The 22,524-nt window shown below is 44.5% G+C and overlaps 1 protein-coding gene across 1 annotated transcript; it reads left to right on the top strand.

The window, feature by feature from the left end:
- Window positions 1-639: 639 nt before the first annotated feature.
- KPNA6 (karyopherin subunit alpha 6) lies at window positions 640-21,837 on the top strand. The gene is made up of 14 exons (XM_033080952.1): window positions 640-676; window positions 7,840-7,949; window positions 9,721-9,816; window positions 10,645-10,744; window positions 10,976-11,070; window positions 11,994-12,125; window positions 12,305-12,393; window positions 14,212-14,311; window positions 15,726-15,889; window positions 16,474-16,552; window positions 16,639-16,764; window positions 18,300-18,427; window positions 19,382-19,560; window positions 20,336-21,837. The coding sequence occupies exons 1-14, from the start codon at window positions 673-675 to the stop codon at window positions 20,518-20,520; spliced, it is 1,587 nt and encodes a 528-aa protein (XP_032936843.1). The 5' UTR covers window positions 640-672; the 3' UTR covers window positions 20,521-21,837.
- Window positions 21,838-22,524: the final 687 nt, after the last annotated feature.

Below are 22,524 nucleotides of genomic sequence, written 5' to 3'. Positions count from 1 at the left end.
CACGGGTGACAGGACCGAGGGGACAGGATGAGTGACAGGACAGAAGGGACAGAACCCGAGTGACAGGACACGAGTGACAGTACAGAGGGGACAGGACAGAGGTGACAGGACACGAGTGACAGGACAGAGGTGACAGTCAGAGGGGACAGCACACGAGTGACAGGACAGACGGGACAGGACAGAGGGGACAGCACACGAGTGACAGGACCGAGGGGACAGGGCAGAGGTGACAGTCAGAGGTGACAGGACACGAGTGACAGGACAGAGGTGACAGGATGAGTGACGGGACAGAGGGGACAGAACCCGAGTGACAGGACACGAGTGACAGGACAGAGGTGACAGTCAGAGGGGACAGCACACGAGTGACAGGACAGACGGGACAGGACAGAGGGGACAGAACCCGAGTGACAGGACACGAGTGTCAGGACAGAGGTGACAGGACACGGGTGACAGCACACGAGTGACAGTCAGAGGTGACAGTCAGAGGTGACAGGACACGGCCGCAGTTCCGCCCCCGCCCGCTGGGGGCGCTCGAGCCCCGCAGCCGCGCCCGCCGCGCTCCGCGCTCGCAGTTTTGGCCCCGCGCGGCCGCCGTCCGGCCCGCGCCCCGCCCGCTGCCGCCATATTTTGGCCGCCGCCGCCACCACCGGAGCCGCCACCGCAGCCGCCGCGATGGGTGAGAGCCCTGAGGGGGTGGGCGCGGCCCGGGGAGCTGCGAGCACGGCCGAGGGGATGGGCTGGAGCCGGAGGAGCCGCTCCGAGGCCGGGCAGCGCGCACAGCCCGTCCGCCCCGCGCTGCCGCCGCCCTCTCCTCTCACCGGCGTCCCGGGCGCTCCCGGGGTGAGGGCGGCGGGCCCGGCGCGGCCGCTGAGTCATCCCGGGGCCGCTCCCGGGGGTCTGGGGGCGCGGGGCAGCCTCAGGGGGCTGTCAGTGAGGGCGGCCCGGGGGTTGTGACCCTTTGGGGCGCTGCGGGGCGTGAACGGTGAAATGCCCGCGGCTTGGGGGTGCCAGTACTGCACGGCCCGGGGGTGTTGTGAGGGGTGTAGGGACCGGGTTGGGGGTGTCAGGACCCGGTTTGGGGGTGTCAGTGCTGCAAGAGCTCTGATTTTGTTGTGGGAGTTGTAAGGACCCAGTTTTGGGGTTCAGTGTCCGATTTTGTGGGTGTCAGTGCCCTGTTTGGGGTGTCAGTGCTGCAGGAGCTCAGGTTCTATTGTGAGAGATGTCAGGGCCCGGTTTGGGGGTGTCAGTTCTGCAAGAGCCCCCTGTTTTTGTTGTGAGGGCTGTAAGGATCCAGTTTTGGGGTGTCAGGGCCCTGTTTGGGGTATCACTGCTGCAGGAGCTCAGGTTCTATTGTGAGAGATGTAAGGACCCAGTTTTGGGTGTCAGTTCTGGAAGAGCCCAGGTTCTATTGTGAGAGTTGTCAGTGCCTGCTTTTGGGGTGTCAGTGCCCTGTTTGGGGTGTCAGTGCTGCAAGAGCCCTGGTTTTGTTGTGGGAGCTGTAGGGACCCAGTTTTGGGGGTGTCAGTGCTCGGTTTTGGGGGTGTCGGTGCTGGAAGAGCCCAGGCTCTATTGTGAGAGTTGTTAGTGCCCGGTTTTGTGGTGTCAGTGCTGCAGGACCTCAGGTTCTATTGTGAGAGATGTCAGTGCCCGGTTTGGGGTGTCAGGGCTCGGTTTAGGGGTGTCAATTCTGGAAGAGCCCTGGTTTTGTTGTGAGAGCTGTAAGGACCCAGTTTTGGGGTTCAGTGTCCGATTTTGTGGGTGTCAGTGTCCTGTTTGGGGTGTCAGTGATGCAGGAGCCCTGGTTTTGTTGTGGGAGCTGTAGGGACCCACTTTTGGGGTGTCAGGGCCCGGTTTGGGGTGTCAGTGCCCAGTTTTGGGGGTGTCAGTGCCCTCTTTTTGGGCTGTTTGGGGCTGTTGGTGCTGCAGTGAAACCCCCACAGGCTGGCACATCTCTGCCCCGTTTAAATTCTCACACAACTCCTCCATTTAAATCCTGACCTCTCACAGAGCTCAGGGTTCAAATGAGAACCCACCAAACCTCCTGGCAGCTCTGAGCACCCAGCAGGGCTTTGGTTGTTGTGACTTTTATTAAAATAAAGTTTCAGTGTGGCTGTGCACGTGCTGGGCTGTCCCTGTGTCACCGTGGGTGCCACCACGCTGCTGGGAGGGAGTGGAATCTGCAGCAAATAAATCCCAGCTCGCTGTTATCCCTTCAAAAAGTGCTTTAATTCCTGCAGCTTTTTGTTTTGATGTGCCTGATGTGGGATGTCCCCAGCTCAAGGAGGAGAGGTGGCTTTTTAAAAAAAAAAATTAAAAATATTCCTGTAAGAAGATACAGTTTGGAAAGATGAGGTTGAAAAGCCAAGCCTGTGTTTTCCTTAAAATTGTGTGAGGATCTTCTGGAAATAAGGATTAAAATATTTTATTTTCCACCTGCAATGTTGTCTTTTAACCAGAAGCTTTGAAGCAAGTTCAGGTGGGACATTGGGAAAAAATTCTTCCCTGGGAGGGGAAACTGTGGCTGCTCCATCCCTGGAATTATCCCAGGCTAGGCTGGAGCATCCTGGGATAGTGGAAAATATTTCAGCCCTTTCCAAATCAGGAATTCAGTGAATTCAAACTCAAAAATTCCCTGTGAGGTGAGATCTTGCTGGTCAGGATCCCCTCAGGAGTTTTTCTCCAAACCCTGCTGTGGTGTCAGTGCCCACATCTGTGTGTGGCTGCACCTCCCAGCCCTCAGCAGCTTTGGGATCTTCATTTGTGCCTTGAGATGTAGGAAAAAAAACATCCTGGGGCCTGGTGGGAATGTCTGGAAATTCTTGGAAATTCTTGGGGCAGTTTTGTGTGGAGCTGAGAAATTTGTGCACAGGAGCACACCACTGTAAGAGTTTAATATCCCCCTTGTTTGAATTATCTTTGTGTAATTTTATTATTTTTAAACAAGCTAAAGCTGATTTTTTCCATTATTTTAAGTTCATGATACTGTTTGAAATTGTCATTAATTCAAATGACACCTTGAAATGCCTTTTTTTAGTGCTGTTTAACCCATGGAGCAGCATCACTGCTCAATTCTTGATGAATTTAACAGTTAATTGGCTGCTTTGCTCTGTTTGCTTTAGCTCAGGAGAGCAAACATGAACTTTGTCAAGAGTTTGATCATTAAAATCCCGTGAGAGTGAAAGTTCTGATTCCTTCAGGCTTTCAGTTCTGGGGCTGCTGAGGTCCAGATAAATCAGCTTAACAAATCACACAGTGCTGTTTGTTCCTGAGGCAAAGCTCATGTTGGAAGGGATGGATTGATTGGAATTTTAGATCCCTCTGTAATTATCTCTGAGAGTTTCTGGTCGGTTTTAAGCTGTGAATTCAGTTTGAGTTTTCCCTTGTTTGTTCTAAGCTGACACTTGTGCTTGAGCAGTCCATTTTTAAAGGAAATCTGAATATTCAGAATGGATAAACCAGCTTGAGGAGGATTTAAAACTCAAATTTGGGGGTGAAAACCGGATTGAGGAGTTGGTGTTTTCTCTTTCCACCATTCCAAAACCATTCCCAATCATCTCCTGACCCTCAGCAATGAGAGCCAAACTCTCCCAAAGAGAATTTTTTTCTTTCCCTTCCCCCCTGGCACATTCCAGCGCTGATATCACAGCCCTGGCTGGGAGCAGCACTGCAGGGATGGGGATTTACCAGCACAGAGTGTCCCAGGGACAGCCCCAGACCTGCCCCAGGATCAACAAAACACAATTCTGCTGGGGGATTCCACATTGGGACTATTTCATTTTTATTTTTATTTTTTTTTTTGTGTAGCTCTTCTCTTGTTTCGCTTCTATCTTCTGAGCAAGCAAAGTGATTTATTTTTTTTTTTTTAATTATTTTTTATTAATATCAAATTTTTTAGTGCTTTCTGCTAGCTGTCCTTTCACACACTACATTCATATATTTATTAATTTCATTTGTATTTAAGTAGTACAAATTATTTAGTCTGTTTTTTTCTAGGGTTTGAATTCACTTAATGAAGTTGTCCTGGCCACATTTCTTTTCTAGGAGAGTCCTCTGGAGATGTTAATTATGTTAGGGATCCTCTGGGATTTCAGGGAAGTGGAGGGATGAAACTCAGCAGTTCACTCCATTTATTTTGCTGCAATTTAGAGGAGTTTAAATGATAAATCCTGGGGAAGAGTTGGGGGAAAAGGACTTTTGGAGGTCAATTTATCTGATTTAGAAGAGTTTAAATGATAAATCTTGGGGAAAAGTTGGGTGAAAAGAGTTTTTGGAGGTCAATTTGTCTGATTTAGAGGAGTTTAAATGATAAATCTTGGGGAAAAGTTGGGTGAAAAGGACTTTTGGAGGTCAATTTATCTGATTTGGGGGAATTTAAATGATAAATCTTGGGGAAAAGGTGGGTGAAAAGGACTTTTGGAGGTCAATTTATCTGATTTAGAAGAGTTTAAATTAGAAATCCTGGGGAAAACTTGGGTGAAAAGGGTTTTTGGAGGTCAATTTATCTGATTTAAAGGAGTTTAAATGATAAATCTTGGGGAAAAGTTGGGTGAAAACGACTTTTGGAGGTCAATTTATCTGATTTAGAAGAGTTTAAACGATAAATCTTGGGGAAAAGTTGGGTGGAAAAGGACTTTTGGAGGTCAATTTATCTGATTTAGAAGAGTTTAAATGATAAATCCTGAGGAAAAGTTGGGTGAAAAGTGCTTTTGGAGGTCAATTTATCTGATTTAGAGGAGTTTAAATGATAAATCTTGGGGAAAAGTTGGGTGAAAAGGGTTTTGGAGGTCAATTTATCTGATTTAGAGGAGTTTAAATGGTAAATCCTGGGGAAAAGTTGGGTGCAAAGGGTTTTTGGAAGTCAATTTATCTAATTTAGAGGAGTTTAAATTATAAATCTTGGGGAAAAATTGGGTGCAAAGGACTTTTGGAGGAGCTGGGAATATCCCCAGCAGGCACTAATTAACAGATTAGTGCTGATGAAGTCCCTCAGGTTTATTTATTTCCACTTCCATCATTTCCCAGCCCACCTTGGGAGGATTATTCCCTGTGGGGAAGGGAATTTTGGCAGGGGGAGCTCTGTGCCTTGCCCTGACTCAGCAGCACCAATCCTGCAGTGACTCAGCTCCCAGGCAGCTGAAATAAAGAAATAAAGTGCTGGGAGCAAGGAAATTATTCTTTTTTCAGGAAATTATTCTTTTTTCAGGAAATTAGGAAGAGGCAGAGTTGGATTCCTGCTCCAGGAACATCCAGAATTTGTTTTAGTAACAATTCTGGAATTATATTTTTAATTTTACAGGAATTTGAGTGCCTTGCTGAACCTTCAAAGTGAAATTTTCACTTTTTCCTTTCTCCTCATCCTCCAATTTATAAATGTGACAGCTTGGACTCAGAATTCTTGACTCACAAATCCTTGGAGAACTTTTTTTTCCCCCTCAGTGAAACCAGCTCCTGTGAGATTTCCTTTGCACAGGAAATTGGGAAGGTGTTCAGTTCAGTTTCATCCTGAAGTTTGAAATTATTTTAATTTTTTTTTTTTAATTTTTTGTGCTGGAATTATAAATGATCTCCACTAATCCAAGCAGAAACTTGAGGAACTGTGGATGTTTTATCCAAGCTGGATCAAAACTTTAAAAAATGAAATTAATCTTGCAAAATTTGTTGGTTTTTTGAGTGTTTTTTTTTTTTACCTCTCTGAAGTTCTGAGTTCACTGGCACTTCTGTAAAAGCAAATTTTTCCAGAATTAAATAAAATTTTATGGCTGAAATCTTTTAGGATTCCTTCCCCATTGGTGCCAGCCCAGGTATTCCCAGATCCTGATTATTGATTCCCACAGATGGAACTGGAATTCAGAATTAAATAAATTGGATGTTTGGTAGTGAAACATTCCAAACACAGAATTTCTCCTGCTGTGTTTTATTCCAGCACTGAGAGCTCCTGATCCTGCATTCCCATGGAAATCAGCTGGAATGTCCCAAATCAGCATTTTTGTGCCATTAAAGCATTGCCAGACATGATGGGCTGGGAGAAATCAATGGAAAAAATCATCTGGGGGGAGAAAAAAAAATCAGAATTTTGTGACAACCAACCCTGAAGAGTGATCTTGGGGGTGACAATCCTTGATCTTATGGGATAAAAAATAAAAAAAATTAAAAAATGAGGTGCTGAACTGAATTCTCATGTGTCACAGAATTAATATTTCTGAATTATTTGGAGAATTAAGCTGTTAAATTCTGTGGGACTGTAGGGGGTGGAAATGTATTTAAACACCTCTGTTGTTTTTATTTCTATTTTCTGAATTCAAATTTCCATCTAGATGATCTGGCTGTTGTATGGTCAGATATAAACCCCTAAAACCTGCAGATTTCTCTTTTTTTTGGTGTCTTTTTAGCTGATTTTGGGAAATCAGAGAACTGAAATTATTTTGTTTCCTCTCCTGTTAAAACTTTTTTTTTCCTTTATTTTTCTTTTTTTTCTTTTCTTTTATTTTTCTTTTTTTCCCCCAGTTGTTTTGTCTCTCCTCAGTAATGAAAAGCTGGATATTTGTATTTTGTGGATGTTTTTTCTTGTGTTGCCTGTGAACTTTTGGGTCTGACACTTGTCCAGCTGCTCTTGGAAGGGCTCCAGAGTGGCTGCAGGTTGTTGATAAACGAGACTGAAAAACTTTGTGAGAACCATGGGGCTGAGGCTCGAAATGAGGAGGAGATAAAACTGAAAACTCCACAAACTCCCACCTTAACAGCTGGGAAAAAAAATAAAACCCAAAAAAACCCAAACCCATCATTTTTTTTTTCCCTCTCCAGAGTGAGTTTTTTTATTTCCCTCCCCAGAGTGAATTTTTTTTTCCTCCCCAAAGTGAGTTTTTTTTTTTTTTCACTCCCCAGAGTGAATTTTTTTTTATTCCCCAGTGTGAGTTTGGCTTTTTTTTTCCTCCCCAGAGTGAGGTTTTTTTTTCTCCCCAGAATTTTCTTTTCCCTCCCCAGAGTGAGTTTTTTTTTTTCCTCCCCAGAGTGAGTTTTTTTTTTTTCCTCCCCAGAGTGAATTTTTTTTTTCCTCCCCAGAGTGAGATTTTTTTCCCTCCTCAGAGTGAATTTTTTTCCCTCCCCTGAGTGAGTTTTTTTTATTTTCCTCCCCAGAGTGAGTTTTTTTATTTTTCTCCCCAGAGTAAGGTTTTTTTTTTTCTTCCCCAGAGTGAGTTTTTTGGTTTTTTCCTCCCCAAAGTGATTTTTTTTTTATTCCCCACAGTTAGGTTTTTTTTTCCCTTCTCAGAGTGAGTTTTTTTATTTTCCTCCCCAGAATGAGTTTTTTTTTTACTCCCTACAGTGAGTTTTTTAAACCCCCCCATGAGTGAGGTTTTTTTTTTTTCCTCCCCAGAGTGAATTTTTTCTTTTTACTTCCCAGAGTGAGTTTTGTTTTTTCCTCCCCAGATAATTTTGTTTTTTCCTCCCTAGAGTGAATTTTTTTTTTTACTCCCCAGAGTGAATTTGGTTTTTTTTCCTCCCCAGAATGAGGTTTTTTTTTCCTCCCCAGATTAATTTTGTTTTTTACTCCCCACAGTGATATTTTTTTTTTCCTCCCCAGAATGAGTTTTTTTCTTTTTCACTCCCCAGACTTTTTCTCCAAGGCCTGTCCCTCACCCACAGCTCTGCTCTGTTGTTTTTAACTCAACCCCTTCACTCTGTTGAGTTTTTCCTCTCTGAGAACAAATCCCACACTGACAACAACCAAACAAAAACCCCCGCTAAAAACCAAATAAATGGAATAAATAAATATATTTATCTGCTTATCCCATGGCAAAAACACACAAGAACCCTGAGTCAGAATCTCTTTTTTTTCCACAGAAAACTATCGAATGAAGAGCTACAAGAACAAAGCCCTGAACCCTGAAGAGATGCGCCGGAGGAGGGAAGAGGAGGGGATCCAGCTGCGCAAACAGAAACGGGAGCAGCAGGTACCTGGCAGCCTGAGGAGCTTCTGCAGCCTGCCCAGAGCCCAGCAGCTGCTGCTGCCTGCACTCTGCAAGGATCTGTGCATTCAATTTTGGCAGTTCTGATTTTTTCTGGTCTAACTGAGATCTTGATTTTTTTTCCATTTTTTTCTCTTTTTTTCTCCGCTCGCGCGGAAAACTTTCCAAGGATTTTCTTCTTGGGCTGTTCAAATTTCTTAATTTATTTATATACATTTTTTTTTTGTTGACAGATCCTTGTTTTTAAAGGTGGTATTTTTTTAAATATAATTAGTGAATGGGATTATTTCCTGGAGAAACAGGAAAGTATGGCCTGAGTGTATTTCTGTTCTGCAAGCACGAGGTGATTCCCACCTGATGAGTGTGGAGTAAATATTTGCTTTATTAGCACATTATCCAAGGTGCTTTTTTCATCAAATTGTGCACTTTCCTGCCTGGAATCTGTGCATTCAATTTTGTCAGTTCTTATTTTTTCTGGTCTAACTGACATCTTGGGTTTTTTTCCATTTTTTCCATTTTTTTCTCCGCTCGCGCGGAAAACTTTCCAAGGATTTTCTTCTTGGGTTGTTCAAATTTATTTATTTATTTATTTATTTATTTATTTATTTTTCTGTTGACAGATCCTTGATTTTAAAGGTGGTGGTGGTGGGTTTTTTTTAGCTATAATTAGTGAAAAGTTAAAGTATGGCCTGAGTGTATTTCTGTTCTGCAAGCACGAGGTGATTCCCAAGTGATGAGTGTAGCACAAATATTTGCTTTATTAGCACCTTATCCAAGCTGCTTTTTTCATCAAATTGTGCACTTTCCTGCCTGGAATCTGTGCATTAAATTTTGTCAGTTCTTATTTTTTCTGGTCTAACTGACATCTTGATTTTTTTCCATTTTTTTCTCTTTTTTTTCACCGCTCACATGGAAAACTTTCCAAGGATTTTCTTCTTGGGCTGTTCAAATTTTTCTTTTTTCCCTGTTGACAGATCCTTGTTTTTAAAGGTGGTATTTTTTTAAATATAATTAGTGAATGGGATTATTTCCTGGAGAAACAGGAAAGTATGGCCTGAGTGTATTTCTGTTCTGGAAGCACGAGGTGATTCCTACGTGATGAGTGCAGCACTAAATATTTGCTTTATTAGCACCTTATCCAAACTGCTTTTTTCCTGATTTTCATCAAATTCTGCACTTTCCTGTCTGGAATCTGTGCATTCAATTTTGTCAGTTCTTATTTTTTCTGGTCTAACTGACATCTTGATTTTTTTACATTTTTTTCCGTTTTTTTCTCCGCTCGCGCGGAAAACTTTCCAAGAGTTTTCTTCTTGGACTGTTCAAAATTTTTTAAATTTTTTTTTTCTGTTGACAGATCTTTGATTTTAAAGGTGGTGGTGTGGGGTTTTTTTAGATCTAATTAGTGAAAAATTAAAGTATGTCCTGAGTGTATTTTCTATTCTGGAAGCACGAGATGAGTGTGGAATAAATATTTGCTTTATTAGCACCTTATCCAAGCTGGGTTTTTTCTGATTTTCATCAAATTCTGCACTTTCCTGCCTGGTTGGCTCAGTGATTTGGGCATTTGCACATCTGAGAGCAAGAATTTGTGTGCCAGACCAGCCCTGGGAGTGCAGAAATGTTCATGACCACGTTTTGCTCAGGTTTTTTGCTCAGGTTTTTCTCCCTGCACTCCAGGAGGAACAAGAATGTCCACTTGTGTAGCCTGCTCATTTTTGCTCTCTAATACCAATCCCTGTGTTTTCATCCCCACCAGCTCTTCAAAAGGAGGAATGTGGAGCTGATCAATGAGGATGAGTCCATGTTTGACAGTCTCCTGGTGGATCCCTACGTCACCTCCACGACGTGTGGGGTGAGCTCCCTTCAGTCCCATTTCATGTCTGGGGGTGCTGAGACCATTCCCAGAGAAGCTTTGGCTGCCCCATCCCTGCAATTATCCCACACTGGATGGGGTTTGAGCACCCTGGGGGAGTGGGAGGGATCCCTGCCCTTGGTTGAGGGTGGAACTGGGAGATCTTTGAGCTCCTTCCAACCCAAACCATTCTGTGATTGCTTGGAACTCCCAATCTCCAATCCTTACTTTCAAGAATGATTGTATAAGTGCAGCAGGAACAGCCACAAACCCTTGGCTGAAATATAAAAAATAAATTTATTCTTGAGGGGAAAAATGATTCCAGTGGAGCTGTGAGCCCTGCAAAGCTCAGCCCATGCCAGGGAATCCCCATCCTGCTGCTCACTCTGCTTTAGCCAGGTTTATTCCCAGCTGAATGTTCCAAATCCTGCTCCAGTCTCCTCCCCTTTTATCCCATATCCCATTCCCAAATGTGAACTGGAAGAGTCTGGAGAGGTCAAAGCTGTGCTGGGATCCCCAGTTTTGAATCCTTGGATTCAAAAGCCCAAATCTTGTTAGAATGTCGTGTGTGTGATGCCTGAAATGATCTCAGTCTGAAATAAAACAATTTCTCTCTTGTCCTCTGTTATAATCCACCATCCAAGATGTATTAAAAAATTTTATGTCCCTTTCCCAACCCTAGAAAAAAATCCCTGTCCTTAAAAATCTTCCTCTTTTACCTCCTAAACACCATAAAAAAATAAATGTCATAATAAATAAATTTTAAAAACCCACTTTTGTATCTTGTACCCTTGTTCATGCTGTTTCCTGTCCTCTGCATCTTTGCAGGAGGGATTGATCACAGGAGAGATGGTGGAGATGCTTTTCTCAGATGACCCTGACCTACAGCTAGCAACCACTCAGAAATTCAGGAAATTACTCTCCAAAGGTAAAAAAAACTCATCCCTGCCTCAGCATCCAGCAGAGCCTGGAGGGGGAAAAAAAAATCCATAATCTAGAAATGTGATAATCACTTGTATTGCTGATGATTGGCACTTGTGTGAATTGTACAGAAAATGATTCTGCCAAGCTGCCTCGATGAGTTCAGTGCAGTTTGAGATAATTTAATTAACACTTGTTACTCCCCTCTCTGAAGCCTGTTCACTCCTTGCTGTTTCAGAGCCAAATCCTCCAATAGATGAGGTGATAAACACTCAGGGAGTGGTGGAGAGATTCGTGGAATTCCTGAAAAGAAGTGAAAATTGCACATTACAGGTAAAGGAGATTCTGTTCTCAATTCTTCAGGGTGTGGAGCTGTTTAAACTGTGAAGCCACAGGTGCTCTCAAGAGAAAATTTTATTTTGAACCCCAAAAAGGTGCTCTCAAGAGAAAATTTTATTTTGAACCCCAAAAAGGTGCTCTCAAGAGAAAATGTTATTTTGAACCCCAAAAATTCAGGTAATATGATCTATAGAGAAGACAAAACTAGTTTGTAATGTCAGGGAAAAAATTTAAATAAATTAAAATTGCTCTGAATTAAATTCTTGGAAAAATGCTGGCAAAAATCACCTAATTCAGCTGCAACAGAAGAGAGTTTGGCTTTCCTGTAGCTGATATTTCTGCTGGGAACTGGTGGAGCCATGGGATAAACCTGCAGGAAGAAACTGTGTGAGGAAAAACCTCCAGTGCTGGAGGCTTTTAAGCAGAGAAATGTTAGAAATGGGTTTGGCCAGTGCTGATCCTGCCTGGGTGGCTTCCTGAGATTCCTTCCAGCTTGGTAATGAGTCCTGGTTTCTTTGGAGGGGTTAAAGAAACTTCCATACATGGAATTTAATCCAAGTTGATGATTGCTTTCCTTTTTCTCTCTGCCCTCTGGACCAGAGGGGCTGAATTTGCTGAAAAACTGGATGGAAATCTGGTTTTAAACCAAAAAAAAAGAAACAAAAGGAAGGAATTCCTGCTTAGCTTCACTTGAAGTCACAACATCTTTAGGATGTTGGATGAAAAATCTAAAATTTCTGTTTTTGTGCACTGTGTGTCTTCACTTTTCTAACTGGGAAATGTGGAGGAGAAATGATGTGATGGTGACATTGTTCAATAAAATAAAATCCTTTCAGCACTGAGGTGTTCTCTTCCTTTCTCTCTTTGGAGCAGGATGTAATGAGAGTTGTTTTATCCCTGTTTGTCCCTCCTTTCAGTTTGAGGCTGCCTGGGCCCTGACCAACATTGCCTCGGGCACTTCCCAACAAACCAAAATCGTCATCGAGGCTGGGGCAGTTCCCATCTTCATAGAGCTCTTAAATTCTGACTTTGAGGATGTTCAGGAGCAGGTAAAGATCACTCCTTACTTTAGGATTGTTGGGTTCAAAATGTTAAAATATTAATATTAAAAATGCAGTGTTTAAATGGAGTGATCCCAGCACAGATTGTGGGCTGGATTTACACAAAAATTGCTTTCTCAGCACACTGTTAAAAACTGGATGTTAAAACTGTTGCTGTTTCCTTTCAGGCTGTCTGGGCATTGGGGAACATTGCTGGAGACAGCTCTGTGTGCAGAGATTATGTCCTCAACTGTGCCATTCTTCCTCCCTTATTAATGTGAGTAGCCAGGAGCAGTTCTGGGAGTCCCATTGTACCAGGGCAGCAGGGCTGGAGCTGTGCCCACAGATTCCCTGGGAATCAAAGCTCTGCTTCACACTGGGGATCTGGGGATGAAATTCCTTCCAGATTCGCTGGCAGAGCTGGAATCCCTGGGAATGAAACCTCAGGTTCACAGTGGCAATCTGTGGATAAAATTCCTTCCAGATTCCCTGGCAGTTCTGGGATCCCTGGGAGTGGAAATCTGTGGATAAAATTCCTTCCAGATTCTCTGACAGTGCTGGGATCTCTGGGAGTGGAAATCTGTGGATAAAATTCCTTACAGATTCCTTGGTATTTCTGGGATCCCTGGCAATCAAATCTCTGCTTCAGAGGAGTGGGAATCTGTGGATAAAATTCCTTCCAGATTCTCTGGCAGTGCTGGGATCCTTGGGAGTGGAAATCTGTGGATAAAATTCTTTCCAGATTCCCTGGCAGTTCAGGGATCCCTGGGAATGAAACCTCAGGGTGACAGTGGGAATTTGTGGGTAAAATTCTTTCCAGATTGCCTGGAAGTGCTGGGATCCCTGGCAATCAAACCTCAGGTTCAGACTGGGATTCTCTGTAAAATTCCTTCCACTTTTTCTGGCAGTGAGGGATCCTTGAGATTCAAACCTCTGGTTCAGAGTGGGAATTTGTGGATAAAATTCCTTCCAGATTCCCTGGTAATTCTGAGATCCCTGGCAATCAAATCTCTGCTTCAGAGGAGTGGGAATTTGTGGATAAAATTCCTTACAGATTCCCTGGCAGTGCTGGGATCCCTGGGAGTGGAAATCTGTGGATAAAATTCTTTCCAGATTCCCTGGCAATGCTGGGATCCCTGGGAATGAAACTTCAGGTTCAGAGTGGGAATTTGTGGATAAAATTCCTTCCAGATTCCCTGGCACTATGGGAATCCTGGCAATCAAATCTCTGTTTCACAGTGGGAATTTGTGGATAAAATTCCTTCCAGATTCCCTGGCAGTGCTGGAATCCCTGGAAGTGGAAATCTGTGGATAAAATTCTTTCCAGATTCCCTGGTATTTCTAGAATCCCTGGGAATGAAATCTCAGGTTCACAGTGGGAATCTGTGGATAAAATTCTTTCCAGATTCCCTGCTAGTTTTGGGATCTCTGGGAATGAAACCTCTGGTTCACAGTGGAAATCTGTGGATAAAATTCCTTCCAGATTCCCTGGCAGTGCTGGGATCCCTGAGAGTGGAAATCTGTGAATAAAATTCTTTTCAGATTCCCTGGCAGTTCAGGGATCCCTGGGAATGAAACCTCAGGTTCACAGTGGAAATCTGTGGATAAAAATCCTTACAGATTCTTTGGCAGTTCTGGGATCCCTGGGAATCAAACCTCAGGTTCAGACTGGGATTCTCTGTAAAATTCCTTCCAGATTTTCTGGCAGTGAGGGATCCTTGAGATTCCAACCTCTGGTTCAGAGTGGGAATTTGTGGATGAAATTCCTGTTCTCTGGGTTCAGGATTTTTTGGGGTTGGAGTGGGATCAGGTCTCTCACACCACCTCCCTCAGTGTAGATTTGTCAGGCCTGGGCTCTTGCTGCTCTGGCAAGAATTAATCTTCATTAAAGATTAAATGGAAAAGGAAAAGGAAAAGTGAGGCTTTGTCCCAAATGGACACTGAGCTCTGACTGAGCATTCCTCTCCTTTGCTCCCTGCTGATGGCTGGGACTGTTTGCCTGGGCTGAATTGAAGATAAATATTTTAATTTTAATTAATTTGGTTCCCTCTACTCCCACATCAAGCACAATAATCCCTGATAATTCTCTTTTCAGGCTCCTCACCACATCCACCAGGCTGACCATGACACGAAATGCTGTCTGGGCCTTGTCAAACCTGTGCAGAGGGAAGAGTCCCCCTCCTGAATTTGAGAAGGTGAGGAGAAATGCCTTGTTGGCAGCCAGGGGATGGGGACACACAGCTCAGGTGTTTGTCTGGCTTCTTTTGGGCTTCAGGAGGGCACAGGGTGAACTTTTTCCTGCTGAGGTTGATTTGGGTGTTTTAATTTTTCCCAACCTTTCTGCTGGACCCTTCAAATAAGGGACAGGCTCAGAAAGTTTCTCTCAACCATTTTTGTATGAACTCTGGAATTTTGAGACTTCAATTATGATCAAGAACTACTGAGACCTGGCACAGGGTGAACTTTTTCCTGCTGAGGTTGATCTGGATGCTTTAATTTTTCCCAACCTTTCTGCTGGACCCTTCAAATAAGAGACAGGATTGGGCTTTGCTAGAAATTTTCTCTCAACCATTTTCTTATGAACTCTGGAATTTTGAGACTTCAATTATGATCAAGAACTACTGAGACCTGGCACAGGGTGAACTTTTTCCTGCTGAGGTTGATCTGGGTGTTTTAATTTTTCCCAACCTTTCTGCTGGACCTTTGAAATAAGGGACAGGCTCAGGCTTTCCTAGAAATTTTCTCTCAACCATTTTTGTATGAACTCTGGAATTCTGAGACTTCAATTATGATCAACAGCTATTGAGACCTGGCACAAGGTGAAGTTTTTCTTGCTGAGGTTGATCTGGATGTTTTAATTTTTCCCAACCTTTCTGCTGGACCCTTCAAATAAGAGACAGGCTCAGGTTTTGCTAGAAATTTTCTCTCAACCATTTTCTTATCAACTCTGGAATTTTGAGACTTCAATTATGACCCACAACTACTGAGACCTGGAAATGCTAAAAACCAGGACTCCTGTGAGCTGTGGTTTCTTCCCTTTCCCTCTAACTAAAGGTCCTCCTCAATTTTTGGGTATCTCATCCTCCTTTTGCAACACAGAAATGTTTTAAATCAGCACAGGTAAAGGAGATTCTGTTATCAATTCTTCAGGGTGTAGAGCTGTTTAAACTGTGAACCCACAAGTGCTCTCAAGAGAAAATTTTATTTTGAACCCCAAAAATTCAGGTAACATGATCTATAGGAGAAGACAAAACTAATCTGTAATGTCAGGCAAAAAAAAATAAATTGTGAATCGCTGTTAGAACTTCTGTTCTAAGAAGTGTTCTCACTTTTTTAAAGTGAAACCTCACATATCAAAGTTGGGAAATCAGTGGTGAGGGGTGAAATCTACATTGAGTGTCAATATAAACCCACTTAAAAATGATTTGATGTGAATATTAAAGTCAGAAATGGAGCAGAGCTCTTTTACAGAAATTCCCAAAACTCAGTGTAACCCCTCAGTGTCATTTGAATGTGACAACAAAACTGTTGAGGTGTCTGTGGAGCTTTTCCTGCAGGTGTGCTGCTCCTGGCCTGGTGACTAACCCTGGCTGGTGGCTGTTGTTGCAGGTGTCTCCCTGCCTGCCAGTGTTGTCCCGATTGTTGTTCAACAGTGACTCTGACCTGCTGGCAGACGCATGCTGGGCTCTGTCCTACCTGTCCGATGGTCCCAACGAGAAGATCCAGGCTGTGGTGGACTCAGGGGTGTGCAGGAGGCTGGTGGAGCTCTTAATGTGAGTATCTGGCAGGAGATTGAGTGAGAATCCATCTCAAAATCCCATCAGAGCACTCCAAACATCCCCTGCACACTCTGCCTGAGCAGATTCACAGCTGGGGTTTGCTGGATTCTCTTCCTCAGCTGGAGATTTTCCAGTTCTGCTCTACACTGGTCACAACATCTACTCCAAAATTGACTGATAAAAGGAACATTATCCCTATAAATTTCTGAAATTCAACCATTTTTTGAGTATGGGCCAACTACACAAGCAACTGGGAAGAACTTTCTCCTTTCCCATCTTTCCTTAATGATTGTGTGCTCTCAAATTTCAAATGGAAGCCTGGTTATGAGGCACATCAAAAAATAATGGCTAGGAGAAATCAGCTTGGCTTTGTTTCTCCAAAATCTGTATGGAAGAAGGGATGGAGTTGGGATATCAAGGATCAAACTGTGCTGCAGCTTTGTTTTCAGTGGAAAAATGCTCATGGCAGGGGTGGAATCCTATGGCAATCATGCAGGTGGGATAATGAGGAGGGAATATTGTGAATATCCCAGGGATCTGATGGAGTTTGGTTTATTTTTGGTGCAATTTTCCTGCAGGCACAACGATTACAAAGTGGCCTCTCCAGCTCTGAGAGCAGTTGGCAACATCGTGACAGGGGACGACATCCAGACCCAGGTGAGGGGACAGGAATTTCCTGCAGGGAATGCAGTGCCTGCCACTGCTCATCTCACTTTGTGCTTCCTTTTTTCCCCCCACTAAAGGTGATTCTAAACTGCTCAGCCCTGCCTTGCCTGCTCCATTTATTGAGCAGTCCCAAGGAATCCATCAGGAAAGAGGCGTGCTGGACCATATCCAACATCACAGCAGGGAACAGAGCACAGATCCAGGTACAGTCATCTCCAGGCTCAGCATTTAGGATTTGCAGTTTTTTTTTCCTTATCCTGACCCTTAGAGGCTGGATTGGTTCACATCTTTTACTCTGCAGTCTCTTGCAAGTTTGCTGATGCCAAACAAGCTAAAAACTGGGGGTGGGAATTGGGAATGGCAGCAGCACATGGACTGAATCCCAGAGTCTGGAATCACTGGGATTAGAGCAGATACAGCCCCTATTTCTCCTTTGAAGAGCTGGAGCTCATTGAGGTTTAATTATCCTTTTCCTGACCTACATAGGCAAGCAGAGCAGAGCTTTCATCATTCCCACAGTATTGATGCAATTCCAGGGATTGTCTGCTGTGCTGCTTAGGGAATATCAGCTTTTAATAGGATAAATAACAGTCATTTCACCATTATAAGCTGCAGCATTTTGACTAAAATTTTGGTCCAAACCCGAAGTGCAGCTTATAATCAGGTGTGGCTGATATATGGACAAAGAATGAAAAGTTGCTGTTTTAGTTTGGAGGACAGGTGTCTGCTGAGAAAGGCAGGAGCTTCTCTTTGAAATGGAGAATGTAAACCCCCTCCCTCCAAATTATTATCATTTTGAAATCAAGGGGCTTTCAGGCAAAGATATGGGAATAGGAATAACAGTTCTTTACTAGGGAAATGAAAATAGAAATACAGCACTACAAAGAACAAACCCAAGCCCTGCCAGAGTCAGAATCCAAGCTGACAGCCGTCAGTCAGGCAGGGTGTTGGCAGCAGTCCCATCCCATGGTGGCTGCATCCTCCTGCAGTGACAGATGTGGCTCAGCTGGAGCAGTGCTCCTGTACAAGGTGTAGTTTCCTCCCAAGCTCCAGGGATGATGTGGAAGGGTCTGGTTTTCCTCTGGGATCCAGTGGGAAAGGCTGCTCTGATGTTCCAAATCTCAATTTTTATCTTGGTAAGAAATGTTGGGCTCCTCCCCCTGGCTGGAGCAACTCCCAATGGGATGCAGTAATTTTATCAGTGCCACAGTGGGACTCAATGGCCATGAGCAGAAAATGACTGGCTGGAGGGAGGATGGGTTGTGAAAAGATAAAGAACACTGCCCCAGCTGGTTTATAAACCATGGCCATGAACAGGAGATATCCCATGAGATAAAGAACACTGCCCCAGCTGGTTTATAAACCATGGCCATGAACAGGAGATATCCCATGAGATAAAGAACACTGCCCCAGCTGGTTTATAAACCATGGCCATGAACAGGAGATATCCCATGAGATAAAGAACACTGCCCCAGCTGGTTTCCATGGATGCCCATTAGCAGAATATCTCCCACAGAGATCAGGATCACTGCCCCACCCTCAGCAGATGGTGATAGAACAAATCCCTTTTATCACACCCTGGATTGTAACATGCAGTTTATAATCCTGAAATTACTATAAATGAATATACCACAGGAACCACTGCAAGGAAATTCTTCACACTGGGATATTTCAAATTGCCAATTCTTTTGGGAAGTGCTGCCAATACCAAGCCCCTCTCCCTGCCCTCTCTTCCCAGGCAGTCATAGATGCCAACATTTTCCCGGTGCTGATTGAAATCCTGCAGAAAGCAGAATTCCGCACGAGGAAAGAGGCGGCCTGGGCCATCACCAACGCCACGTCAGGAGGGACCCCTGAGCAGATCAGGTATTCCCTGGGCATCTCCTCCTGGAGCACATCTGGATCAGTTCCTTGAGGGGAATTGCCAGGAAAAATTTGGAGAAATTCTGGGGTGTAATTTAGACAGGATTGTAATTTGTAATTTTCTTCTGGATGAGGTTAATCCCAAATTTTCTCCATCTCACTTAGCCTCAACTATCCAAACTTCATGTCTCAGTAAAATCCAGTGTAGACTTAATTTGAGCAGCTCCTGGATTTAAAAACCTTAATTTGAGCTTTGCTTTGAGGGAAATTTGAAGACATTCTGAAGACAGGCAGAGTTGGATTGTCATTTTTAATTTCCTTCTGGATGAGGATAATCTAATCCCAAATTTTCTCCATCTCTCTTTGGACATTTAGCCTCAACTATCCAAACTTCATGGCAGATTAAAATCCAGTGTGGACCTAATTTGAGCACCTGGATTTCAAAACCTTAATTTGAGCTTTGCCTTGAGGGAAATTTCAAAAATTCCAGGCAAAATTTGGAGAAATTCTGGGGTGTAATTGAGACAGGATTGTAATTTGTAATTTCCTTCTGGATGAGGATAATCTAATCCCAAATTTTCTCCATCTCTCTTTGGATAGTTGAGGCTAAATGTCCAAATTTAATGACAGATTAAATTCCAGTGTGGAACTAATTTGAGCACCTGGATTTCAAAACCTTAATTAGAGCTTTGCCTTGAGGGATTAAATTCCAGATTAAATTCCAGTGTGGACTTAATTTGAGCAGCACCTGGATTTCCAAAGTGGCTCATTAAATAAAAAGATTTCTGAAAACAGGACTGTGTACAAACACAAATAAATGGATCAAAATCAACCTTGCAGATGTGTAAATGTATATTTTAAGATAAATTCCTGGATTTCAGTTGGATTTGCTTCCCAGGGGAGCCAAGGTGATGCTCCTGAGCACTCAGTGATGTTGGTGCTGCTCTCTCTCTGCAGGTACCTGGTGAATTTGGGTTGTATCAAACCTCTGTGTGACCTGCTGACTGTCATGGACTCCAAGATTGTTCTGGTGGCTTTGAATGGGCTGGAAAACATCCTGAGGCTGGGAGAGCAGGAAGCCAACCAGAGTGGGAGTGGGATCAACCCCTACTGCAGCCTGATTGAGGAGGCCTATGGTAGGTGGGGATTTGGGCACTCCAGGTTTTCTCCTCTGTTGAGGGCTTTATTCTATTCCAAAACTGCCAATATTTGTTCCAAAATCTTTTCAAACTCATTTAGTGGGTGATGAGAAAATAGTTGGATTTAAAAAAAACTCTGACCTGGAGTCCAAGCTGAAAATCATGGCTTGCAGCAGGTGGGAATATTGAACAGAAATGAGCTGAGCTGAGTAAAAAGTGACAATTTTGGGTCTAAACTTGCTGTGACTGCTCCCAGATTTACACTGGAAATCCAGGGAGGCTTTGCTTTGCTTTTCCCTGGAGTGACTTAATTTGGTGCTGATGGATTTTTTAATATTTTTTTTTGTCCTGCTTTGAGTAGGAGCAAATTCCTATTTTGGTCTGCAACTCCCTGTGAGCTGCCAGTGTCTGCTTTGCCCTCTCATTACTCTGAGTGTCCTGATTCTCCCTGGAAGGAGAATTCCTGGAATTCCTGAGGGTGTGTTGTGCCATGGATGATTTCTGTGGATTTAATTGGGGCAGCAAGAGCTGGAGCCTCCTGGGACAAACCCTGCTCCTGCAGCTACCAAATTCCTCCTTAATTCCACTGGAATCTGCAGCTGGGAGCACATCTGGATGAGCTCAACCTGCTGAGATCAGGGTTTCAATGTCAGCTCTCACAGAATCATTTTGAGGATGGAGAGCGAATTTCTGTTTCATCCAATCGCGGATTTCTTTTTCATCCAACTCCTCTTTTTTTTTGTTGTTTTTTTTTGTTTGTTTTTCTCCCCAGGTTTGGATAAGATAGAATTCCTGCAGAGCCATGAGAACCAGGAGATTTACCAGAAAGCCTTTGATTTGATTGAGCACTACTTTGGGGTGGAGGACGACGCGGGAGTGGCTCCCCAGGTGGATGAAAACCAGCAGCAATACATCTTCCAGCAACCCGAGGCTCCCATGGAAGGATTCCAGCTATAATCCTAGGGAAAAAAAAAAAAAAAAATCAAAACAACCCCAACTAAACCACCACAGACTTTCTGGAAAGTTTGGGAGAGCAGCTGCTGGTCCTGGCTGGGAAGGTTGGACACCCACTCCACCTGTTTAGGAAAACTCAACAAATCCAAGCAGCGCTCCTGGAGAGAAAGGGGGAATTTTTTTCTGCTCCTCTGTTTCTTTGGGCTGCTGCTCCACGTTGTTTTTGCAGGCAGGAAGGACACAGAGGTGACAGGTGGCACCTCTTGGTGGCTCCTTTTTTTTTGTGGTGGTGTCTCCCCAATGCAGTTTTTACCTCGGGTACTCCAGCCTTGGGTTGGGTGAGGACACGGAGAGGAGGGAGCTGTTGTGGCCACAGTGATTCTGCAAAATGTGGGTTGATCTATTTAAATTTTTTTTCTTTTTCCTTTTTTTTTTTTTGCACATTACTCTTTGTTAAAGACTCTTTAATATGCCAAGAGCAAAGTTTAACCCTGGCCTTCCTCCTTCAGGTGGACAGTTCTGGTGAGCCCAGGACCAGTTCCCTGATGAAAAAATACTGAAAATGGACAGAAAAATGCAAAGTTCTCTCACTGCTGGGAAGTTATTTTTTTTTTCCTGCTGCTTCCCTTTGTCTAGATATTTTTGTTTGTTTTTTTTTTTGAAGAACTGCTAGTGCTATTTCCAAGGATTAAAAACAAAGCAACAAGAGCCCAAAGATGGGAACTGGGGTGGATTTTTTTGGAGCAGGAAGCACAGCTGCTGTTGCACAGGTTTGGTTTGCATTGTACTGACTGATCTCAGAGCTCTGAAATGCTGAAACCCACCTTCATCTTTACTTGAAATACTTTATTTGCCATGAGAAACGTGGGCTGAATTCTGGGTTTTTCCTGCCTTGGGGTGGTTTGGGGTGCAGGAAGCTTTGGCTCCAACAGCACCAGGTTTTCAGGTTTACCTCCTGCTCACAGTCGGATAAATGCACATTTTACTTCCAAAAAAAATGGCAAATCTCTGTATTTTTTATATTATAGATAGGGAGATATTTGTCTAATTGGGCCACAGAGCAAACTATATATAAAATTTCTGTAAAAATAAGCACTGTGAGGCAGGCACACCTGGAAACCCCCGGGCTCAGGGCTGTTCCTGCTGCTCCTCCCGCTCCTTCCCCTGCCCGGGGAGGTGAACACGGAGCTCCCTCGGCGCCTTTTGAGTGACTTTGCCGCTATTTCAGTAAAAACCGAGGAGCGAACACCGATTTCGGGGGTGCAGGGGGGGCGAGCTGAGCCCTTGTTGTGGAACGAATAAACTCCACCTGTGCTGGTGCCCGGCTGTGCTGTCCTGCTGGGGGCTCGGTGACCTTGGGAGGGGCCCCCGGTGCCCGGTAACGGCGGAACCGCGCGCGGGGCATGCTGGGAGTTGTAGTCTCTAGGGTGGCAGCGCGCAGGGTATGCTGGGAGATGTAGGCCATAGTTGTCCCTTCCTTTTCCTCCTCGTTTTTCCCGGCCTCCAGAGGAGCAGGGCGGGAAGTGTCACCAGAGGAGCCATGCGCCAGGCAGGCCGGGAGTTGTAGTCCAGTTTCCCTTTCTCCTCGTCCTCTTCTTCCCCAACCCGGGGGCGGTTTCCTTCCCTCTTCCCCTTCCAGGCCTATCAGAGCAGGCCGCGAGCTGTAGTTCCTGTGGGCACTCCGCGCTGAGCACGCCGGGAATTGTAGTTCCTGTACACCCTATCTCGCGGAGCACGCCGGGAGCTGTAGTTCCTGTTCCCCTTCTCTCGCGGAGCACGCCGGGAGCTGTAGTTCCTGTTCCCCTTCTCGCGCGGAGCACGCCGGGAGCTGTAGTCCCCTCAGCGCCTCCCGCCGCGCTTGCCGCGTCTCCCCGGTGCTTCCCGGCAGCCCCCGCGCGGCGGGCGCTGATTGGGCGGCGGAGCGGGCGGGCGCACGCGCGGCCGTTGGAGGCCCCGGGCCGAGCCGCTCCCTCAGCGCCGGTACCGCCGCAACCGCCGCCACACCGG

The sequence above is a fragment of the Catharus ustulatus genome, chromosome 26 (genome assembly GCF_009819885.2).
Source record: "Catharus ustulatus isolate bCatUst1 chromosome 26, bCatUst1.pri.v2, whole genome shotgun sequence".
Lineage (NCBI taxonomy): Eukaryota > Metazoa > Chordata > Aves > Passeriformes > Turdidae > Catharus > Catharus ustulatus.
This window is presented reverse-complemented; position numbering and strand designations above follow the sequence as displayed.

What these genes read in the sequence shown, in the direction of transcription:
- KPNA6 (XM_033080952.1), top strand. An exon ending in TCACCTCCACGACGTGTGGG is followed by an intron (nt 9,817 to 10,644) that starts GTGAGCTCCCTT and finishes GCATCTTTGCAG; the next exon opens with GAGGGATTGATCACAGGAGA. An exon ending in GTGAAAATTGCACATTACAG is followed by an intron (nt 11,071 to 11,993) that starts GTAAAGGAGATT and finishes CCCTCCTTTCAG; the next exon opens with TTTGAGGCTGCCTGGGCCCT.